This window comes from Haliaeetus albicilla, chromosome 28, assembly GCF_947461875.1.
Source record: "Haliaeetus albicilla chromosome 28, bHalAlb1.1, whole genome shotgun sequence".
NCBI lineage: Eukaryota > Metazoa > Chordata > Aves > Accipitriformes > Accipitridae > Haliaeetus > Haliaeetus albicilla.
In genome coordinates this window covers 1,476,846-1,495,669 of record NC_091510.1, presented here as the reverse complement: position 1 = coordinate 1,495,669, position 18,824 = coordinate 1,476,846, and the positions used below count along the sequence as shown (strand labels likewise).

General features: G+C 39.5%; 1 protein-coding gene across 8 annotated transcripts in view; it reads left to right on the top strand.

The window, feature by feature from the left end:
• CNOT4 (CCR4-NOT transcription complex subunit 4) overlaps positions 1 to 18,824 on the top strand; it is an 85,325-nt gene that overhangs the window by 35,325 nt on the left and 31,176 nt on the right. For all 8 annotated transcript variants that reach the window (XM_069773544.1, XM_069773542.1, XM_069773543.1 and 5 more), the window contains exons 2-6: positions 3,153 to 3,396; positions 10,877 to 11,074; positions 13,846 to 13,932; positions 14,461 to 14,562; positions 15,386 to 15,511. In XM_069773544.1, coding sequence (XP_069629645.1) covers positions 3,223 to 3,396; positions 10,877 to 11,074; positions 13,846 to 13,932; positions 14,461 to 14,562; positions 15,386 to 15,511 — 687 coding nt within the window. In that variant the 5' untranslated portion in view covers positions 3,153 to 3,222. The remainder of the gene's footprint in view (positions 1 to 3,152; positions 3,397 to 10,876; positions 11,075 to 13,845; positions 13,933 to 14,460; positions 14,563 to 15,385; positions 15,512 to 18,824) is intronic.

Below are 18,824 nucleotides of genomic sequence, written 5' to 3'. Positions count from 1 at the left end.
CCACCTCCGCTCCATCCCTGTGTGCATTAATGTTTTGGCAGAGTCTCCTGTAAACAGGATGTGGAGTTGTCGGAGCCCTGTTTGACTGCAGTTGTCGGCGTTTTGGAAAGCGTATGGGCAAAATCCTAGCTGCTTGTATTGTGTGTGTACATGTGTGCAATCTTTCTCCTTTTCTCCTGAGATGCTATTAATTTAATCTCTTTGAACCTGATCCCAAAGACCAAATACTCTGGATTAAACACAGCATGTAATACTGCCTTTTGTTTTTTGCCATCGCTGTGTTACTTTTCCTGTGACGTTAATCTTGAATTGTTTGGAATAGCCTTAGAGCTGACTAGTTACTCTGTGTTTCTTGGTAGTGCTATATGAACAATGCGTTAATGATGCCTCACTATGCATGTTATTCCGGTTTTGAAAAAACAGGCATTGTTCTTATGTAGAGTTGAAACACAGACCCTGGTATATAAACCCTCCTGAAATGGAGACACACTTCAGTGGAGAATCTTTAAATGGGATGCTTGAATGGTCTTTTCCCAAGTAAATAAATATTGCCTCTTGCTTAGTTTCAAGAAACATGGCACACAGCTGCTCTTTACTCCTTGTTGTAAAATAATGGGCCATTTGCTGACTGAAGCAAGCTATTGGCATTATTGCTAGCAGCAGCTGAACTCTTAGCGTTAACTTAAACAGCTCATAAATGTTAATCATGTTGCAGTTTTGTTAGAGCTTGTCTGCATATCCCAGAGGCACTAGCTAATATGTCACACTTTTTTTCACATGAACTGATGACATTTCTTAGCGGAAATTCCAAATAGTAACTTCATAAATCAGTAGTTTTACTGTGGTGGCTGAAGTTTCTTCAAAACTGCACTTTTAACTACAGCTTCAGTAGTACTAGTATAGCTTTATTTAGACGTGTTTCAGTAGGCTCAAAGCTGCTGAGCATGCGGTGGAATGAGTACACAGTCAAAGGGAATATGCTGTCTGCTTACTGACCTGTTGTTTGGAGATCTGTGACAAAGTCAAATCCAAATCTAAACTGAACAAAATCTGTTCAGTTTATCCTGTGCTTTGGTTTAAAGTCACTTTCATACCGTAATGGTTTTGCTGCTGTACAAGTGTGAAAAGTTCATAGGAAATGTAAAGGTTGCTGTAGAAATGTGTGTTATCTGCATAATAAGCAATTAAATAATGTGCTGTGGCCTTTTAACAGTCCCTCCTGCTCTTCAGCCAGTGGGAATGTGTTCTTAAGACGAAGCTCCCAAACAAACTAATCCTTTCCTTCCTTCAGGTCAGGTTCTGCTAGTGTTCTCTGCAAAAAAACCAAAACAAAACAAAAAAAAAAACCACTGGTAGGGTCCCAGAACCTGGTTTTGGGCCTGTCAACATGATTGTAAATATAGCACTAATGAAAGCGTAGATAATGAAGTAAAAGCTGCTGTATTATTGTAGGAGTTTAACTTTTTTGATTTTAATCATTGTGAAGGTCAGAAGGAGGACAGTGTTGTTGCTAGTGCATGCCATATAGAGAAATTAATGCTTACAGCATCTAAAATCCATTCCGTCATTCTTTTATGTGAGAATCCAGTGGAACTTCTCTCTAGGGTAGTGGTACATGTTTACCAGAACTGCGCCTTGTGCCTAGAGGCTACGCTCCCTGCCAAACTGGTCGAAATTGCAATTTGTCTAGACTTCTCCTATCAGCCTGTGAACACAGGTTAACTTAAATACAACACAAGCATTCCCATACGAAGCTATATACTCTCTGCTGTGTATTTGGATGGTGCTTTGGTTGTGTGCATGTATGCTGTTCCTCTTCAGGGTTCTCTCCAGGCTGCTTGCAGAAGAATTTCTGTCCCTGAAGAGATGTGCAGGACAGGGACAAGTATTGCGGACTGATGCTAAACGGATCCTACCCTGTAAGGTGGGAGGTCCCAACTTGAGCTGCAACCTCTTGGGCTTTACAAGATAGACTTCATGCAAGGAAGCATGGTTTAGCACATGGAAGATCATAAACAGGACTGGTTTGTTGTGGTTAAAGTATCAAACCAAAGATATGTAAGGCTAACACTACAACATACTGAAATCTGTGAGCAAGGCTTTGATCTCAAAACATCCAGTCATCTTATTTCCAAGGACAGGAGTAAATGTCACTCTTCTTTGAGTAGGTGGATGTGAGAATTTGTTTCTGGACTTGCTCCTAAAAGCCTATAGAAAGAAAGATTGGATTGTATGCAATCTAGTAGGTTTCAGTTAGAAATGAGACAGAAAACTCTCTGAGAAAGTAGAGGGGACTCCAGATCATGTGTATGGTTAAATTATAATTGCATGACCCATGTTTTGGGAAAGGCATAATTGTTAAAAGAATTTGGTTTTTTTAAAAAACTTTTGAGGTCACTTATTTGTGAAGAAGTGGTGTAGTTTGTTACAGATAGAGTGACCATCCAACTGTCAGTTCTGGTCACATCTTTTTCAGTGGGTTTCTAGGGGGTTTTTTGTTGTTATTGGTGGTGGGTTTTTTTCTTCAAAAGGTCTACCTGAAAGTTCTACTGTTGCCCTTTAATTCTATCCCATCTACATGCATGTCTCATGCAGCAGATTGAGATGGCTTGCTGAGATTAGATACAACTTCAAATATCCAAGAAATTCCTTGGTTTTGTTTGATAATTCTGTAACCCTACTGAAAAGTTGAATGAATGGCCTAAATGTTGTTCCAAGTCTCTGAGCAAAGGAATATATTGATCTTAAACGTGAAGTCCTGCATTCAAGGATTTGACTTTGGATTTGTAGAAAACTTCAAGAAAGCAGTAGTTAAAGGAAATGGCAGAACTTAGAAGCAATGTATGGTATACACTGTTAAGCATTTCTTTGCAACTGTACAGTTTGAAACACAAATAGGTTAGTAAACTGCTGAAGAAATGCTTGCCTATCCAGGTAAGGAGGTACGTCACCAGTACCATCTTTCACATAACTTGTGTGACTTGTAAGTAGGAAGAGACACTCAAGTTTATTAGGGAGTAATTTGTGTGTTAGTAGGTAATTTGTGTGGGGAGAAGGAAAGTGGTGAAGAACTGAAATATTAAAAGGTGCAAAAGAAAGGTTGTCAAAAGTACTAATCACTTTTTTCTTTCCTGCCTGCCTCTCTCTTGCAGACCTTCAAGTGCTGACCTTCTCGGTCTGTTAAGTTATTATAAACTTTTGCTGCTCTGCGAACATATAAAGATGTCTCGCAGCCCTGATGCTAAGGAAGACCCTGTGGAATGCCCCCTTTGCATGGAGCCTCTGGAAATTGATGACATCAACTTCTTCCCTTGCACCTGTGGCTACCAAATTTGTCGTTTCTGTTGGCATCGTATCCGCACTGATGAGAATGGACTTTGTCCTGCTTGCAGAAAGGTAAATATCCTGGAACAGCGGCTGGTCTTGCACATATCACAAGGCTCTTGCATTGTGTTGGTACCAAAGACATCTTTTTTCTTCGGGGAAACATTCGTCTAGTCATGGCTTAGGTCAAGGGTGAGGTGTTGGATCTTTCAGATTCTATCTGCGTATGTGTTGAAGCTGTTGTGCAATGGCTAGTCTTGGTTTGTTAAATTTAGAACTGGATTAATAGGGGAAGCTGTGGGTCAGAACCAAGGCGTGCTGATGCTAGAACTGCCAAAAGAAAAAAAAAAAATCCTTTGAGTTGGGGTGCTCATGCACTGACAAAGTCCTTTCAGGAGGGACAGTGAGGATTCCAGTGTCAGGGGTTTGCTGAGGGCCAAGGTTCAGCTAGACTAGCAGAGTTGTCTGAGGCAAGTTTATAAAGTACCTGTTTGCTTTGTTGGGGGCACTGGAGCTTTTAATCCATATTTTTCTGGACACTAAACATGTAAAACCTTTTGGAAAATATATCTAATGGTGTTAAACTTTAAAGCATTTCAAAATTAGGCTAAGTCTATTTGTCTCGTATTCTGATCTTGTTGCCAAATGCTTAAAGGTAGTACTTGGAGAGTTACACTTAATTTCTCTGTCTTTTAATTGACGTCTGGCTGATACTTTGGTTGGCCACAACTATAAACTTCAGCTTCACTAAGTTGCCTGCTTTTTCTGTTGAATTATTTTCTTTCTCCTTCTAGTGTTCTGCTTAACCTCGTTGTTTTCTTATCCTCAGTGTTTAATAAAATTTTCTCTTAATATCTTCTTCTCTTCAATGACTTCCCTTGATTGTAACTTTCTTGCCTGGCCTTCCTCCTCTTGTAATTGCAGCTACTTATGTCTCCTCCTTCTCCTGCTACTTAATTGTGATCCTATGCTTGGTTTGTGCCTTTGTTGGCTTCCTGTCTCATAGCTCCCTTTTCAGACCCCAAGTAATCTTACTTGGTTTCACTGCCACAGCTTTCTATAAGCACTTCCAGTAATTTTCTTGCTGCTCTTTTGGCCTTTGGCTACACTAGAGCTATCGCTGCTAACCTGTGTTTGGATGCCTCTGCAAGCCCGAAGGCTATCCCACAGCAGTGTATGTTTGTTAACAAATTGCGCAAATTTGCTGCAGTATTTGAGCTGTATGTTCTACAAGGAAGATCCACCTGTCATCAGCCAAGTCAGCTTCTATGTATGATACCTGCTGTAGATGACACATGCTGTATAGCAATTTTCATAGTACAAGCAAATTTCTACTTTTCTGGTACAACATGAGATTTCTGGAATTTCCTTGTCTAAGTTGCTTCATTTACCTGGATTTAAACTACTTTTTGCCAACAACGATTTGATTCATCTCTGCCTGTTCATTATTGGAAGTTTGTGGAATGTATCTGAAAAATCACAGAAGCGGCATGCTATTCACTGCCTCTGGGTATCTGAATTGTTTGAAATATGGATACCGCCACAGCTGAACTTTTTAATGTGGAATAATATGGCATGTGATTGGATGCGCAAATACTTTGCGGAATTGGATACAGTTTGCTCAGAAAAACACTTCTGGGAGGAAAGCTAGAATGAGTGCTAAAATTGGAATGAAGCACACCAACAATTCCAGGAGAGGAAGGAGACCTCCTCTTTCACAATGGATGAGGATTATGTTCCTGATATTTTCTTCATGCATGGACTGCAAGATGTTCCTGAGTAGAGTTGCAGCTGTATCGCTGGATTGTAGGAGATTTGCATGGAGGAGGCTGAGGAGTACACTCCTTCCGTGGCAAAGACAAAGACATTGTGGCACAGAGACACTATTAGGATGTTGGGAAAAAATAATTTTGAGCTACACAATTGATGGCAGCATCAAATAAGTCTGAAGAAGCCACCTTTTGAAGTGTGCTGGACCAGGTATGTGTTTTTGTGTGCAGTGTGCCTAAATAGTTCTTATCTGTGTGTAGTAAGGTTTCTGGCAAAAAGATCTAAGCAGTTTTCAAATTCATATCTACTGTGGTGTGTATTGGTTGTGACCACTTAAAATGCTGGAGCACAAAAAATAGCAAAGCAACAAAATTTCTTGCAGGAAAGTTTATAGTAGGTGCTATGGTTTCAACAGGTATGTCATGTTTATAATGTGTATACCAGTGCAGGATACTGACTGCAAAGTGGACTGTGAATAAACATACATTAAAGCAAGGCTGAGTATGTTATGCACAATTAGATAACAGAAAACTGCTATTTGTGCCAGTGGTATTGAATGCCGTGCGAGTTCTCCAGTGGCTTGATCACTAGTCTGTGGAGAAGAGCAATGAAGAAGTTCGTTATCCAGGGATTTTGGTTGAAAGATTTGGGGGAGATTTTGGAAAAGTCTGTGATAAAATAATTTGGCTATATGCTGTAAGTGGCACCTATGCCAATAGTTTGATGGATCTTAACTGTGCATTGCATATATACCATTATTTTCCTAAGCTTCTCTAATTTACTTCTCACTGAAAGGATGTTAGTTTTTTCTACTAAGGAGAAAATACTTCTACATGCTTGAACTGTTACATAGCTTAACACTTGCATGTGCAGATATGTTCATGTGGTTGCAGTCAATTGAGTTAGTGTGTCTTAAGTTTCCTCCTGCTAGTAACAGTAGTAGACAAACATTTGTTTTGTTATGATCTGTGAAAGTAAGGTACTAGTATGAATTTAACTTGAGTGGTGGTTGGAAACTAGTACTTGTTAGTCATAACACATGAAATGGATTTGGAAATTGTTTCTGTTTAATTCCTTAACTATGAAAAGTACTTCCTTTTAAAAAATAGAATTGACCTGCTTTGAATTCCTGATGCCCTTCAGAATTGTAGGTGTAGTCAGTTGTAAGATGCTAAGTAAGCCTTCCTGTTTTTTCCAGTCAATTGATTTCTTAACTGTGAGTGAAATAGCCACTAACTGGTCAAATTAGAATGAAAATATGCTGTCCTCAAAAGAGACTACTGGAGCCAAAAGCTGGTTTGCAGGTCACCAGACTCTGGTTCTGGTTGTAAGGGCAGTGATTTTTATCTTTGTGGTGATTCTCCCCCCCGCCCCTACTGTTTGTCATATGAATAATATGTACCATTTCAGTCCCTTGTGTTGCTTTAATACAGCGTAACACTCTCAGACCTTAGTGTCAGTTGTTGCAGTTTTTAAATCCAATGGTTAAAAAGCCTAGCTCTTTCACACTTCTTAATTGCTTTGCCCTTCCACCAAATAATGTAGCTTGATACGCAGCTGTTCCTGTGGTGTGGCTTTGCCTTGTTCTCCAGTTCCTTGACTTGGGGACCTTTACTGCTCCTAGCACCTTGTATTAGAGATGGAGAGAAATAGTAAACTGCTGTGTTTATGACCAAGACACTGACATGTTTTAAGCATGCTTTTGTCCATGTTTCTCAGACTCCTGCTTCTGTGTAAAAGGAACACCTGGTCTTAATGCACAGTCTCCAAATATCGGTTGTTTCCTCTGTTGCTTTTAATCCCACAACTGAGTAGTTTGGTGCAACAACTGATACTTAGAAGTATATAGGAAATAGCTATTTTTTTTATTCTTGATATAAGTAGTATGGTGTATACTATGCATAAACCTTATTGACCTTCTCTGTATTTCTCATTTCAGAACCTATTTGGTAGCAAGGCAACAACTGGCAAATGTTGGTACATCCATTGTGTGGAAGGAATGTGACCCATCTGGGAATGACAAAAGCAAAGTGCTTGATAAATCCCAGCTCAGCTTTCATCAGTTGGGAAAATGTGGGGAAAAAAGTCTGAAAGAAAACAACACTTAATGACAAGACAAACTTAGGAAGACTGAGAATTCATCAAGGGCCATCTCTGATTAAAGAAACGAGACTACAGAAGAGACATTTGAACTTTTGATGAAGTTCTTGTAGGACTGCCAGCAACTTGCAGTTAGTGTAAACAAAATCCAGTCATTTTCCATGTTGGCACATCTTGTTCAGGTGGCTTCCATGGTTTTTGCTGAAGAGGATTTGTATAACTTAAGTGGAGGGCGTCAGCTAAACTTAGTCAGTGAATCAGTAGTGTTGACATCTCTTAATGTCTTGCATCTGAAAATACATAAATGTTGGTAATACTTGATCTAGCTACTTTGCTTGGATCTCAAATCCTCTACCAGCTAAGGCATTAGTAATAGTAGGTTAAACAAGTATCTTATACTTCTTGTAAAAAAAACCCAAACAAACAAACAAAAAAAAAAAACCAAAAGAAAAAAAAAAGTCATGTAAGTGGCATTGCCACTTTAGCTGTTGCAAGACCTGATTGCTTCTGGTACTTGTGGTCCTACCCCTATTTTGTAGGCTTGGACAGAGAGTAAGCAGATGAAACAGTACTGTAAGATACACCAGCATTCAATCCACCTTACTTGGCTTTCAGAGCCATGTTCTGCCATCCTTCCCTGCATGCGTTCTGTCTGTAGTTGAACTATCATCTGAGTTCATGAAGTTCAACACTGTGGGCAGCTGTCACTCTGAAGATGAAATAACTTATTGTCGTATTTGTAGACTGACTTTATGTCCCTATTTGAAAGGAACAGGATTTCTAATACTATTGTTTAGAATTAGCCTCTGAAATGTTGGTGCTGTGCTTACTTGCCTTCCTCCCTCCTTAAATTTGCAATATCTCTTATCTGTTATGCCACACGTTATATATAGATCGGAAAATCGTCTATCACTTCTTAGGATTTGGTTTCTGTTTTATTCTTGGGATTCAAGAGGTGCACATAGATGCATTTACAGGTCCTGCAAGTCAGGATATCCAACTACCAATATTCCTTAGAGGCATTAAACATGTCATAAGAGTTATAAACATACATGTGAAACATTTTATATATTATACAGCTCTACAGTATCTAGCGAGAACTTTTGATGATTCTGTTGCTCAAACAAGTGCTGTTATCCATGGTGGCAAATCAACTGCTGCTACTCCTTAATGATTGAAATCCTTATTCAGGCAGTCCTGTACTTTCTGCTGAGATGAAGACATTTCTCTTCCCTGATTCTGAAGTTGCTCTTCAGTTGTGTGTCTCCCAGCAGTTCTTGTGCTCTCCTGTACAATTAAAAACTACTAGTTTTACTATGGACAAATAAATGTTCTGCTCAGGGTTATACTTGAGCTACCTGGGATGTTTTGTGACTAATGTTCAGGACCTTCAGTAGCAAATAACTGTACGGAGAAGGAACATACTGTCTGACTTGCTTCTCATTTGAGAATATGCTCTGAATGTGGCTATACTTGGCAAGAAAGAAGCTGATGAACTTTGGCACTGTTTGCTGTAGTTTTCCTGGACCTTCAGGAGCCTTACTGAACCTGCTGAAAACCATTAATTCATTTCTTGCACAGTACCAGAGAGCAGCACGCTTGCAAACCTTGCCTTGCATAGTACAGGAGGTGGAGAAGGAATTAACCTGTGAGAGGATGGATTGTGGTTATGATACCACATCACGTAGGGCGAGCTATTTTATTTTTAGAACTATATCTACCTTACACTGGTGCACTTGTTTTCTTCCCATTCCTGCTTGAACTCAGCTTGACTGTAATAACTGAATTAACTCTCTCTTTGCTGAGCAGTCTTTCCCTTCCCTAAAGCAAAACAATATCTATTCTTTATTCTACATGATTGACTAACACAGACTTTGAGAAAGCTCTTTAAAGAAGTGAAATGCCTTGCAGAATTATTCTGCATCTCCGAAGTCCTCATGTGTATATATGTTAAAGCTCAAGGTATTGGCTATAGCTAATCTCAAATGAGCCTACTAACAGGTCATTGCTGTTCATCAAGTATATTGTGAAATCTGTGTAAGGTATTCAGTGTTACTTGGGAATAACATAATTTTTTAAGAAATGGTACTGTTTTAACTGTTCTTCAAGGGTAAGAGGAGTCCTTACTGCGTTTTCATGTTAAGGACTTAGTTGTGTACCTTTGGCTACTCCTAAAGTATCGTACAAGTTTAAATTCCTTTGTGATACTAAAAACGTGTTCCAGAGGACTCGGCATTTAACAATGAGATGCCATCTGCTGAAGTTGGCTGCAGCATATTTTCAGAATGTGTCTCAAGTATAGCATAATGGTACTGAACTTTAAACTCTTTAAACTGTAAAATCGATCTTGTTTTTTTTGAGGATGTACTCAGAAGACTGTCAGGTCTGAGGACTTGGTGGCTCTTTCTGTAGCATCATGCAAGTATGGGAATATATGCTTTTAACTTAAACCTTATTTTCATCTGCTGCTGTAGATTTTTCTCAGGTCGTTTAGTATGACTGCTAGTTTTGTATTGTACTATTAACAGAGGACAGTGAGGAAACAGTTAATTTTTGTTGGACTTGCACACTGAAACCTTTGGTTATGGTAGTACAAGCAAAGAACTTAGTTCAACATATTGGTCAGCTTAACTTCTTTATCTTAAGTCTTTACCTTAATGCACATCTCCTGTACTCTTCTTATTTTTTATTTCATCTCAGTGTTTAGAAACACTTTTTTTTGTTGTTGGAGATGTTTTTATATACTTGCTTCTGTGCTTAGCATTGCTTTGTATATGAAGTGTGAAATCTAACTTTTCAGTCTGAGAAAACTAGGACAGGTAAGGAATATTGGACTGCTTTGAGGACTAATCTGGGGCAGAGGACAGTGCACTGTAGTCTACAAGACCAGGCTAAAATAATGCCTTTATAGCAACGCTCTGCGTGAATAGAGCAGTCTTTCTAGGTAACTCTGAGGACACTTGTACTTCTGCTAGATGCTTTTGAGACTAAAATCTATAGTGTTGTGTCTGTGTTTGAGGAGTTATCTGTAGACGATAATCTTGAGGTTAAAAAATCACCTTTGTCCAGGGAAGATAAAGCCCAAGTTTCAGACTGATACACAAGCATGGCAAGAATACTGTTAAATCAGTATGCAGTAACTATATTGAAACTGCCTCTTCACTAGGAGAAGTTAACAATGTGAAAATGGAGCTGTGAAATGGTGTTACTGTCTTGTAATTTCAGTGGCCCACGAAGTTCGCTTGTATTTTGATTTCTTATCCTGTAGTCTTCACTTTGTTAATACACTTAAGTATCCAAATCTGTATCAGACAACTAAATATAAAGTGAATATGCAGGGCATGCTTTCATCCTGCTTACTATCCTGTTAGTAAAATCTTAACAGGATGTGTTGACTGTCATGTTGCAGCTGCTTGTAGTGTTACCAAACTGACCAGGCAGCTGAGTTAAAATGTGACTATTGCCCAAATCAGTATTATGTCTATAAAAGGAGAATTTCATGAAAATACACAAGATGTCACCTTTCCCAAAGGAGTGAATATGCCACTTCTGAAATGTGGCTGGCCATAACAATCAGAACAGTGTAACAGAAGAAATTTGTGCGTTGAAAATCATTAATCTCAATGTTTTAAATGTGTTGTTTCTTATATGGGTTGTTTTTAATGGTATTTGTTATATTTAGCCATATCCAGAAGATCCAGCAGTGTACAAACCACTCTCCCAGGAAGAGCTGCAAAGGATAAAAAATGAAAAGAAACAGAAACAAAATGAGAGGAAACAGAAGATATCAGAGAATCGTAAACACTTGGCCAGTGTACGGGTTGTACAGAAGAACCTTGTCTTCGTGGTAGGGCTGTCTCAGCGCCTAGCAGATCCAGAGGTGAGTGGTTCACACTTACAGATCTTGCTCTTAACCTATGGTCAAGGAACCATTGGAATACCCTTGTACCCACCCTTGTCTGCGTCTCTGGTGGGTACGAAATGAAGCAGCATTGAAAAGGTTCACTGCTGCTGAGGCCCCCACTTCTTAAGGGAACCTCCTCAGCTTTCACCTCTAAAATAAGCTCAGTAAAGGTTTTGTCTCTGCTTTTGGTAGTACAGATTCTCTGTTTGTTAAGGAAATTGTTTGTATTTGTTTAAAAATGGCTTATTGATAAGCTAAAAATAAACTTAAGGATTTTTTTAGGTACTTATTTTCCTGGGCTGGATCTGCTGGGACTATACAGCTGTGTCATGCACCACCAATTCTAAAACGGGAGCTTGGTTGGATTATAAAAAAATGTGAAGTGTAGCACAAACCTGTAGGGACGGAAGAAAAAAGCCAACACTTGAAGTGTAACTAGGAAGAAGTGTAAGGCTGATGTCAGTTGAGGGGGAAAAAATCTAGTAAGAGGAAGACACGGGAAAGAGTTGGCTTGCTAGTTTGCATCATCAAAAAGAAGCTTTTAATTTGAGAAAACTGATTGTGTTTAAAATGTTTTATTTACTTCCATCATCAGCCAGCTTCAGGTGGCTAATGGAATTGGTGCTAATGAGTAAAAGTACCTTGAATTAGAATATGGAGGAAATGTACTACAGGGTAAGATAGATGTCTTCAAAATGACTGTGCCACATTAAATTCACCTGATTGGACTAAATTGTCTGGAGAAATCTCAAATAGAAGTGGCTGTTTCTGAGGACTTACAGAGTATGGGCTGCATTTTGGTAGGCTGGGAAGGAACAAATGTAAAAAGCTGCTTTTAGTGGAGGGGAAAAAAGGGGGGATATGAAGAGAAGAGAAAAATCAAAGTTAAACTGATCTAGTATGTAACACTTCAGTTTCTGCAAGAATGTAGCAACAAGTATTTGCTAGCAACTGTCAACGCTGGCTTGGTGCTATTTATTACTGAAAAATGTATTCAGTTTCTTTGACCAGATAGAGGATTTGTGAGTAAGAGAAATAATAATATATACAGTTAAATATATTTTTTTTAACCTCAGATAATTCCACACTGAATACTTGAAGTAATTAGAAGTGGGTTTATTGGTGCAGTAATGGGGGTTATGTGTGTGTTGTACTAGGTTTGGTGGTAGCAGTATTCTCACTGATGTACCAGAAGATAATGTGTACTTACTGAATATTGCATATAGCAGAAAGATGACTTGATTTCCAGGAAACCTAGCCTGAAAGAGAGAGGTGGACTAAAAAAAAAAAAGTATTCAATATATTCAATTTAAGTTAAGCAAGCAAAAAACTCCTGCACAAATAAAGATGAATTAGAAGGGGAGATTGGCTGCTATTTACTGTTTCTGGAAATAGATCTGTGGATCATAATGGACTACAGGTGGATCCACTTCTGTTGACATGCTCTTGTGAAAATTGTGAAGGCCGTGCTGCCACATCTCATCAGGAGTATAATCTGCAAGACACTTGAAGAAAGTCTTCTGCTTTAGTCAGGATTGTCAGTCTCCTCTGGAATGATGCCAAAGAGTGAGTGTAGGATCTCTCAAGAGGCTGTAGATCAAGTGAAGAGCAGTCAGAGGAGACCAGTGAGTGACTGGTTATCTCCACAACGTGCCCTGTGGTTCTATAGGATGTTCCAAATGTGATTAACACTTTTAGATCTTGAAGACATTGATGCTGCCTTGAGAAGGGAGAGGAGGTGGTTAGGTAAAGAAGTTCTTGGATCAGTACAGTTTAACTGTACTATCCAGTGTTAATATGAAGATGGAGCTGGGGAAATTAATCTTCCATTTTAACCGCTGAGGTTATTCTCTAGAACTAGAAATACCCTTAGCTTATCTAGCTTCAGTCTGAGTAGTCAGTACTTCTGTACCTCCTTCTGTCATGGGGATAGAAAAAAAGAAGAAAAGGCTTTTGGGACCAAATGTGTCAGATATATTGCCAATTCCATTGGCACGCAGGTAACCGTTATTCAACAGAGTTGCTTAATATGCTAGAAATGTTCCTGCTTTGCACAGGATCCCTAAATGGTGTGTTATTACTGATGCAGGGAAGGGCAAGACAGGAGTGGTTTGGGGTTTGGTTTTTTTTCCCTTCAGGGATGTGATAGTCGCTCATTTATTTCAGCATGATGTTGATTCTGAAACGTTTTTTCTTGCCCATGGCAAGTGCCATATATTGTTTTCCTGTATTTAGTCTGGTCTTCTGAAAACTTGAGGCTATCTCAAGCTAATTGCTTTACTCTCTTTCTCTTTGGAATGGAGCAAGTGAGTCAGGATTCAGCATTTTGTTCCTAGCAGTTAATATATCTGAATGCAAATTTAAGGTGGTTGTTTATTTTAAAACTGGAATGAATGTGATTTTTATTTTTTCCTCAAATTATAAAATAGATACATACAGGAATATTTCATGCTGAATGGGATGTATCTTGCCAGGGTAGGGTTTGGGTAGTCTGAGTACCAAAAGAAATTTAAAAAAATACAACATAAAATGTGGAATATCCCTCATTTAAGTTCTTTACTGCAGTGGCAACATACTTTGTATTGCAAGTAGCCATGTTATATGTTGGAAAACAAATCTACATGCTCTCTTCCTCTTTGTAGAAGAGACCTGTTTTTTATTAAAGTGGCACAGTTACACAGAAGAAAAAGTACAGCCCTGTATGAATTAACTTTCCAGTATACCACTTTAACTTTCTTCTGTTGTAGGTTTTGAAACGACCAGAATATTTTGGGAAGTTTGGTAAAATACATAAAGTTGTCATTAATAACAGCACATCATATGCGGGGTCACAGGTAAGTCAGAAGCCCTTGTGATTTTCTTATTCCTTTAGAGAAAATAGATGTGTGCAGAGTAAATCTGGGGCTCCCTATTTCTGATTAAGCAATATGTTAAAGAAGTAAAAAGAAAAAAAAAAATACAGCATTGCAAAAATCAAATTACTGTTAAGTTACTGAGACGTTGTCCAACCAGACTTTTGAAGTTGGATGCAAGATGCAATGTAGATTAAAAACTGGGAGACAGGATGAAAACCTTCAAAGAAGCAGCAATGTGGCATTTATTGACTAATCTGCATTTCAGGGATAGAATACCTTTAATTATTTTTAGAACTTTCAAACAACTTTTTGATGCATTTCTTCTTTTCCCCATTCTTTATGCATCATATCTAAGTTTTTATGAATTCTACCATTTTTATTAGTTTTCATGTTAAAAACATCTAGCTGTGAATATACCAGTTTATGAAGTGAGCTGCTAAAAAGGCAACTTAATGTTCAGATCTGTCTGGGGGGACCAAAAAAAAAAAAAGTATGTTTTCTTTCTAGGGTCCAAGTGCCAGTGCATATGTAACCTACATCCGGTCAGAAGATGCTCTCAGAGCCATACAATGCGTCAATAATGTGGTGGTAGACGGCAGAACACTTAAGGTGGTAATATTTTTACATTCTTTTGTGTATGTGCTAGGACACTAATATCAGGGCATAGTATAAAATTTTACTTGTATCGATATTCTTGTGTTGATGAACAAAAATGTCCAGTTTATTGGGGTTTGACCTATTTTCATAGCATTAATTACAACATGGAAGTTCAGTGAGCTTCCAGCAGGTTCCAGGCAGTTAGCAGGTAACTCCAGGAGATTAGCAGGTAACTTCTTAAAACAAAAGTCTGAGACAAAGAAAGAGATGCACCACCTTCCCCTTCCCACAGTGGCTTTTTTACTGCGTAGCTTAATAGCACAGTGTGAAAACCCGATTATTTGCTTTTACAGAGCAATTCTGTAGTCCAAACACCACACCTCTCAAAAGCTCCCTGGGAAATGCAAGTTTTTCCCTTTTAGTATTTGTGTAAACAGGTATTCAGGCTGACTTGGCTACATTGGTGGCCACAGAAAATCATCTAGTTAATATTAATTTCCTGACCCTGCTACAAAACATTAACCAGTTTCATGTAATACAAATTCTTTATTTATTTGGCTTCTTACAATTATGAATGCAAATGTTTACTGAGGCTCTTATTTTAGGGTTTAGTTTGGATGAAAGAAGAAATACATGCTAATTATCTAATCCTCAAGTATATAGACTTCTTAGAAATGGACTTCCTAGTCCATCGGCATCAAAAACTGCATTATGATGGAACTCCAAATCTTGGGAAGGATTTTTTTTTTGCAAATATAACTTTTTGTTTTTCTTGTACTGTAAAAAGCATTCTTAACCTCCAGTACTTAAGTAATGATTTTTTCTTCTTCTTCAGGCATCATTAGGTACAACAAAATATTGCAGTTATTTTCTAAAAAATATGCAGTGTCCAAAACCAGACTGCATGTATCTACATGAGCTGGGAGATGAAGCAGCCAGTTTCACAAAAGAAGAAATGCAAGTAAGTGTAGTGAATGGGAAACACATGAAATGTGGCATGTATGTATTGTATATCATTTAGTCTAATATGCGTATAATGTAGCTTTTTGCTGAATATTATGGCAGAGATTAATTTTGAAATCGAAAAGGTGATTAACAAGTTGGATATTGGAAGTGAACTGTTAGTTAATTTTTTTCATTGCATGCTGCTTTTAAAGGCTGAAAAAGCCACTGAGTGTTCATGAGTCAAAAAGATGGAGATAAACTCTTAGCCAAGAATTCAAATAACCTTGAGTTAGCTACTAGCCCGTTGTTCATACCAACTCAAAGTAACATATGTTATTTTAAATCTCTGTGAAAGAAGTTAGTGCAGATCTGGGTTTTCCTGTAGGCTTTGTGTGTGTGGCCAGTTATGACTTAACTATTGTACTGTGATTTGACCATGCTGTCTGAATTATGATATCCCTTTTAGCCTGTGAAGGGTATAGAAACCATTTGGAAATAAAACATTGAGGGTAACTGTAATAGAGCATAAATACTGATGTGGGGATTTTCTGACTCATCTCAACATCCAAATGTTTATTAGCCAGAGTAGGGAAGTAAGTAAATGGAAAGCTTTACTTTTTCAAAGGTGGTGCATTCTGAGGTCTTTTGGGTCTGCATCTGTCCCTCTACATGAGGTATGGTAAAGCTTTTAAACTCAATCTCAAGTATGCCAGCCTTGCATCCAGGTTGTAACTTTTGCTTGTGGTCTGTCCATGAAGCAGGTGGTCCCCACACCTAGTGCTAGCACAAATGTTGTACAAGTAGATTTTATTTGAAGTTAGGCTGATGGAAGCCAGAGAATAAGGAATAATGTCCATATCTATTAAAGATTTTTTTTCTACAAATTAGCAGTTATTTCTGAGGATTTCAGCTGCATTTTCATAAATTAAAAAATACCCTGCTGGTTCAGATTAATAGTCCCCTGTAGTATATATTTTGTCACAGATAATGGCAATAGGAGGTAAAATTCAAGGAGAACTTGCAAACCAGGCCACCTTCCCTGTTCATTTCACTGTATTTCTCCCACCAACTAGATCTGTTATATCAATACATGTTTGAGGGTATGTTCCTGTCTAGGCTTTTTAGGTTTTTTTATAGAGCTGTCAGCCATGAATTTATTTAATCCATTTTGAACCTGCTGATACTGTCAACCTTATAGTCTTTTGTGGCAGCAAGCCCCAGAAGTTCACCAGCTGTTTTGTAAAGTGCTTTCTTTGCCTGTGTTAAACTGATCTCCAGTTAGTTTTGTTAAGTGTTCCCTAATCTTAGCATTGTAGTACTTGCTGAAAGCAAACCCCTTATTCACCTTATCCATTGCCTTTGTCGTGGTGTAAAACGTGATCTTATCTCTCTCAGCCTTCTCTCTAAATCACACAGTTTCTGGGCTTTTAAACTTCTTTTTAAAGCAGTTCCTCCCTTTCTGTGATAATTTCTGTTGCCCTTCTCTACCTTCTAACCATATCCTCCTTGAGATGCAGAGGTCAGACACATCATACTCATGACACGAAGGAAGCAAAGTTTATACAGCAGTCCTTAGTTGTTTGGGGGTTTTTTGGGGGGGGGGGCTTTTTTGTTTTGTTTTGCGCTGTTTGTGGTTTTTTAAGTGCCCTTCCTAATGATGTCTAGCACACTTTTTGTGTTTGGCTGCCAGTGCCTAATCAACTAATAATTTGAGATCTGTTGGCAGCAACCTCAGTAGCTCGTCTCTGAGCTGTAACAGCCAGTTCACAGATCAATACAGCATGAGTGTGGTTTAGGCTACTTTTCCATTGGTGTGTTACCTGACATATCTCTGGTGAAGCTTTTTTGCCATGTTTTTGCCTGTGAGTTCTCTGGGGTTCTTTTGGAGTTCTTAGTAAACTGTCATGCTGATAACAACCCAAAGAGTTTGGTATTGTCAGCAAAGAACTCGCTCTTCATTCCTTTCTCGTACATGCTGATGATATTGCATAAAACTGATGCCAGTCATCAGTCATCCTCTCTTGCTTCTGCAACCTAAAGGAGTGACCAGTAAGTTTTACCTTTGCCTTTCTATCTTTGAACCACACAAGAACCTTGCCTCTATCCCAGGGCACCTTTGTAAATAACTTCTGGTATGAAACCTTATCAAAGGCTTCTTTGAAAACTTTGTGGATCCTCTTTATGCTTATTGATTGTTGTGGTTTCAGCCTGGCCAGCAACAAAGAACCAGGAGGCTGCTTGCTCACTTCACCCCTGCCCTGGCCCGGGTGGGATGGAGAAGAGAAAATATAAAGAAACGCTCATGGGTCGAGACCAGGACAGGGAGGGATCACTCACCAATGATGGTCACGGGCAAAAGACAGACTCAACTTGGGGAGGAAACAAAATCAATTTAATTTACTACCAATCAAATAAAAATAAAGATATTAGGAAGCAAACCCAAACCTTAGAATGCCTTCCCCCCACCCCTCCCTCCTTCCCAGGCTCCACTCCCAGTTGTCTCCTCCTCCTCCCCTCCAGCAGCACAGGGGGACGGGGAACGGGGCTGGGGTCAGTTCATCCCACCTTGTCTCTGCTGCTCCTTCCTCCTCAGGGGGAGGAGGACTCCGCACTTGTCCCCTGCTCCCGTGTGGGGTCCCTCCCAAGGGAGACAGTTCTTCCCGAACTGCTCCAACATGGGTCCCTTCCGCGGGCTGCAGTCCTTCAGGCACAGCCTGCTCCAGCGTGGGCTTCCCCAGGGAGCGGCGGCCATCTTGTGGGGCATCCACCCCCTGCTCCGGCATGGGCTCCTCTCTCCCCGGGCTGCAGGTGGGCATCCGCTCCCCCGCTCCCCTCCGTGGGCTGGGGGGGACAGCCTGCCGCCTCGCCGTGGGCTGCGGGGGCATCCCCTCCTCCTCCCCTCCTTCCTCACTGACCTCGGTATCTGCAGAGGGGTTTCTCTTGCATTCCAACCTCCTCCCCCACTGCAGGTTCTCCTTCTGAAATCTGTTCTCCCAGAGATGTTACCACCATCGCTGATGGGCTCGGCCTTGGCCAGTGGCAGATCTGACTTGGAGCCGGGGGAGCTTCGAGCAGCTTCTCGCAGGAGCTGCCCTGCAGCCCCTCTTCCGCTACCAAAACCCCGCCATACAAACCAAAACACGGACACTGTCATAAAATTCCATCGTGTTAGTGAAATAGGATTCCCCTTTACAGAAGATGTTCACATTCATTCCCATCAGACTGTGTTTATCCATGAACTTCTGTCTTTTTTTTGTTTGGGTTTTTTTTTAAGGTAGACTTTATGATTTTAGGGGGGATGGAGGTTGAATTTAGCAGTCTGTAGTTCA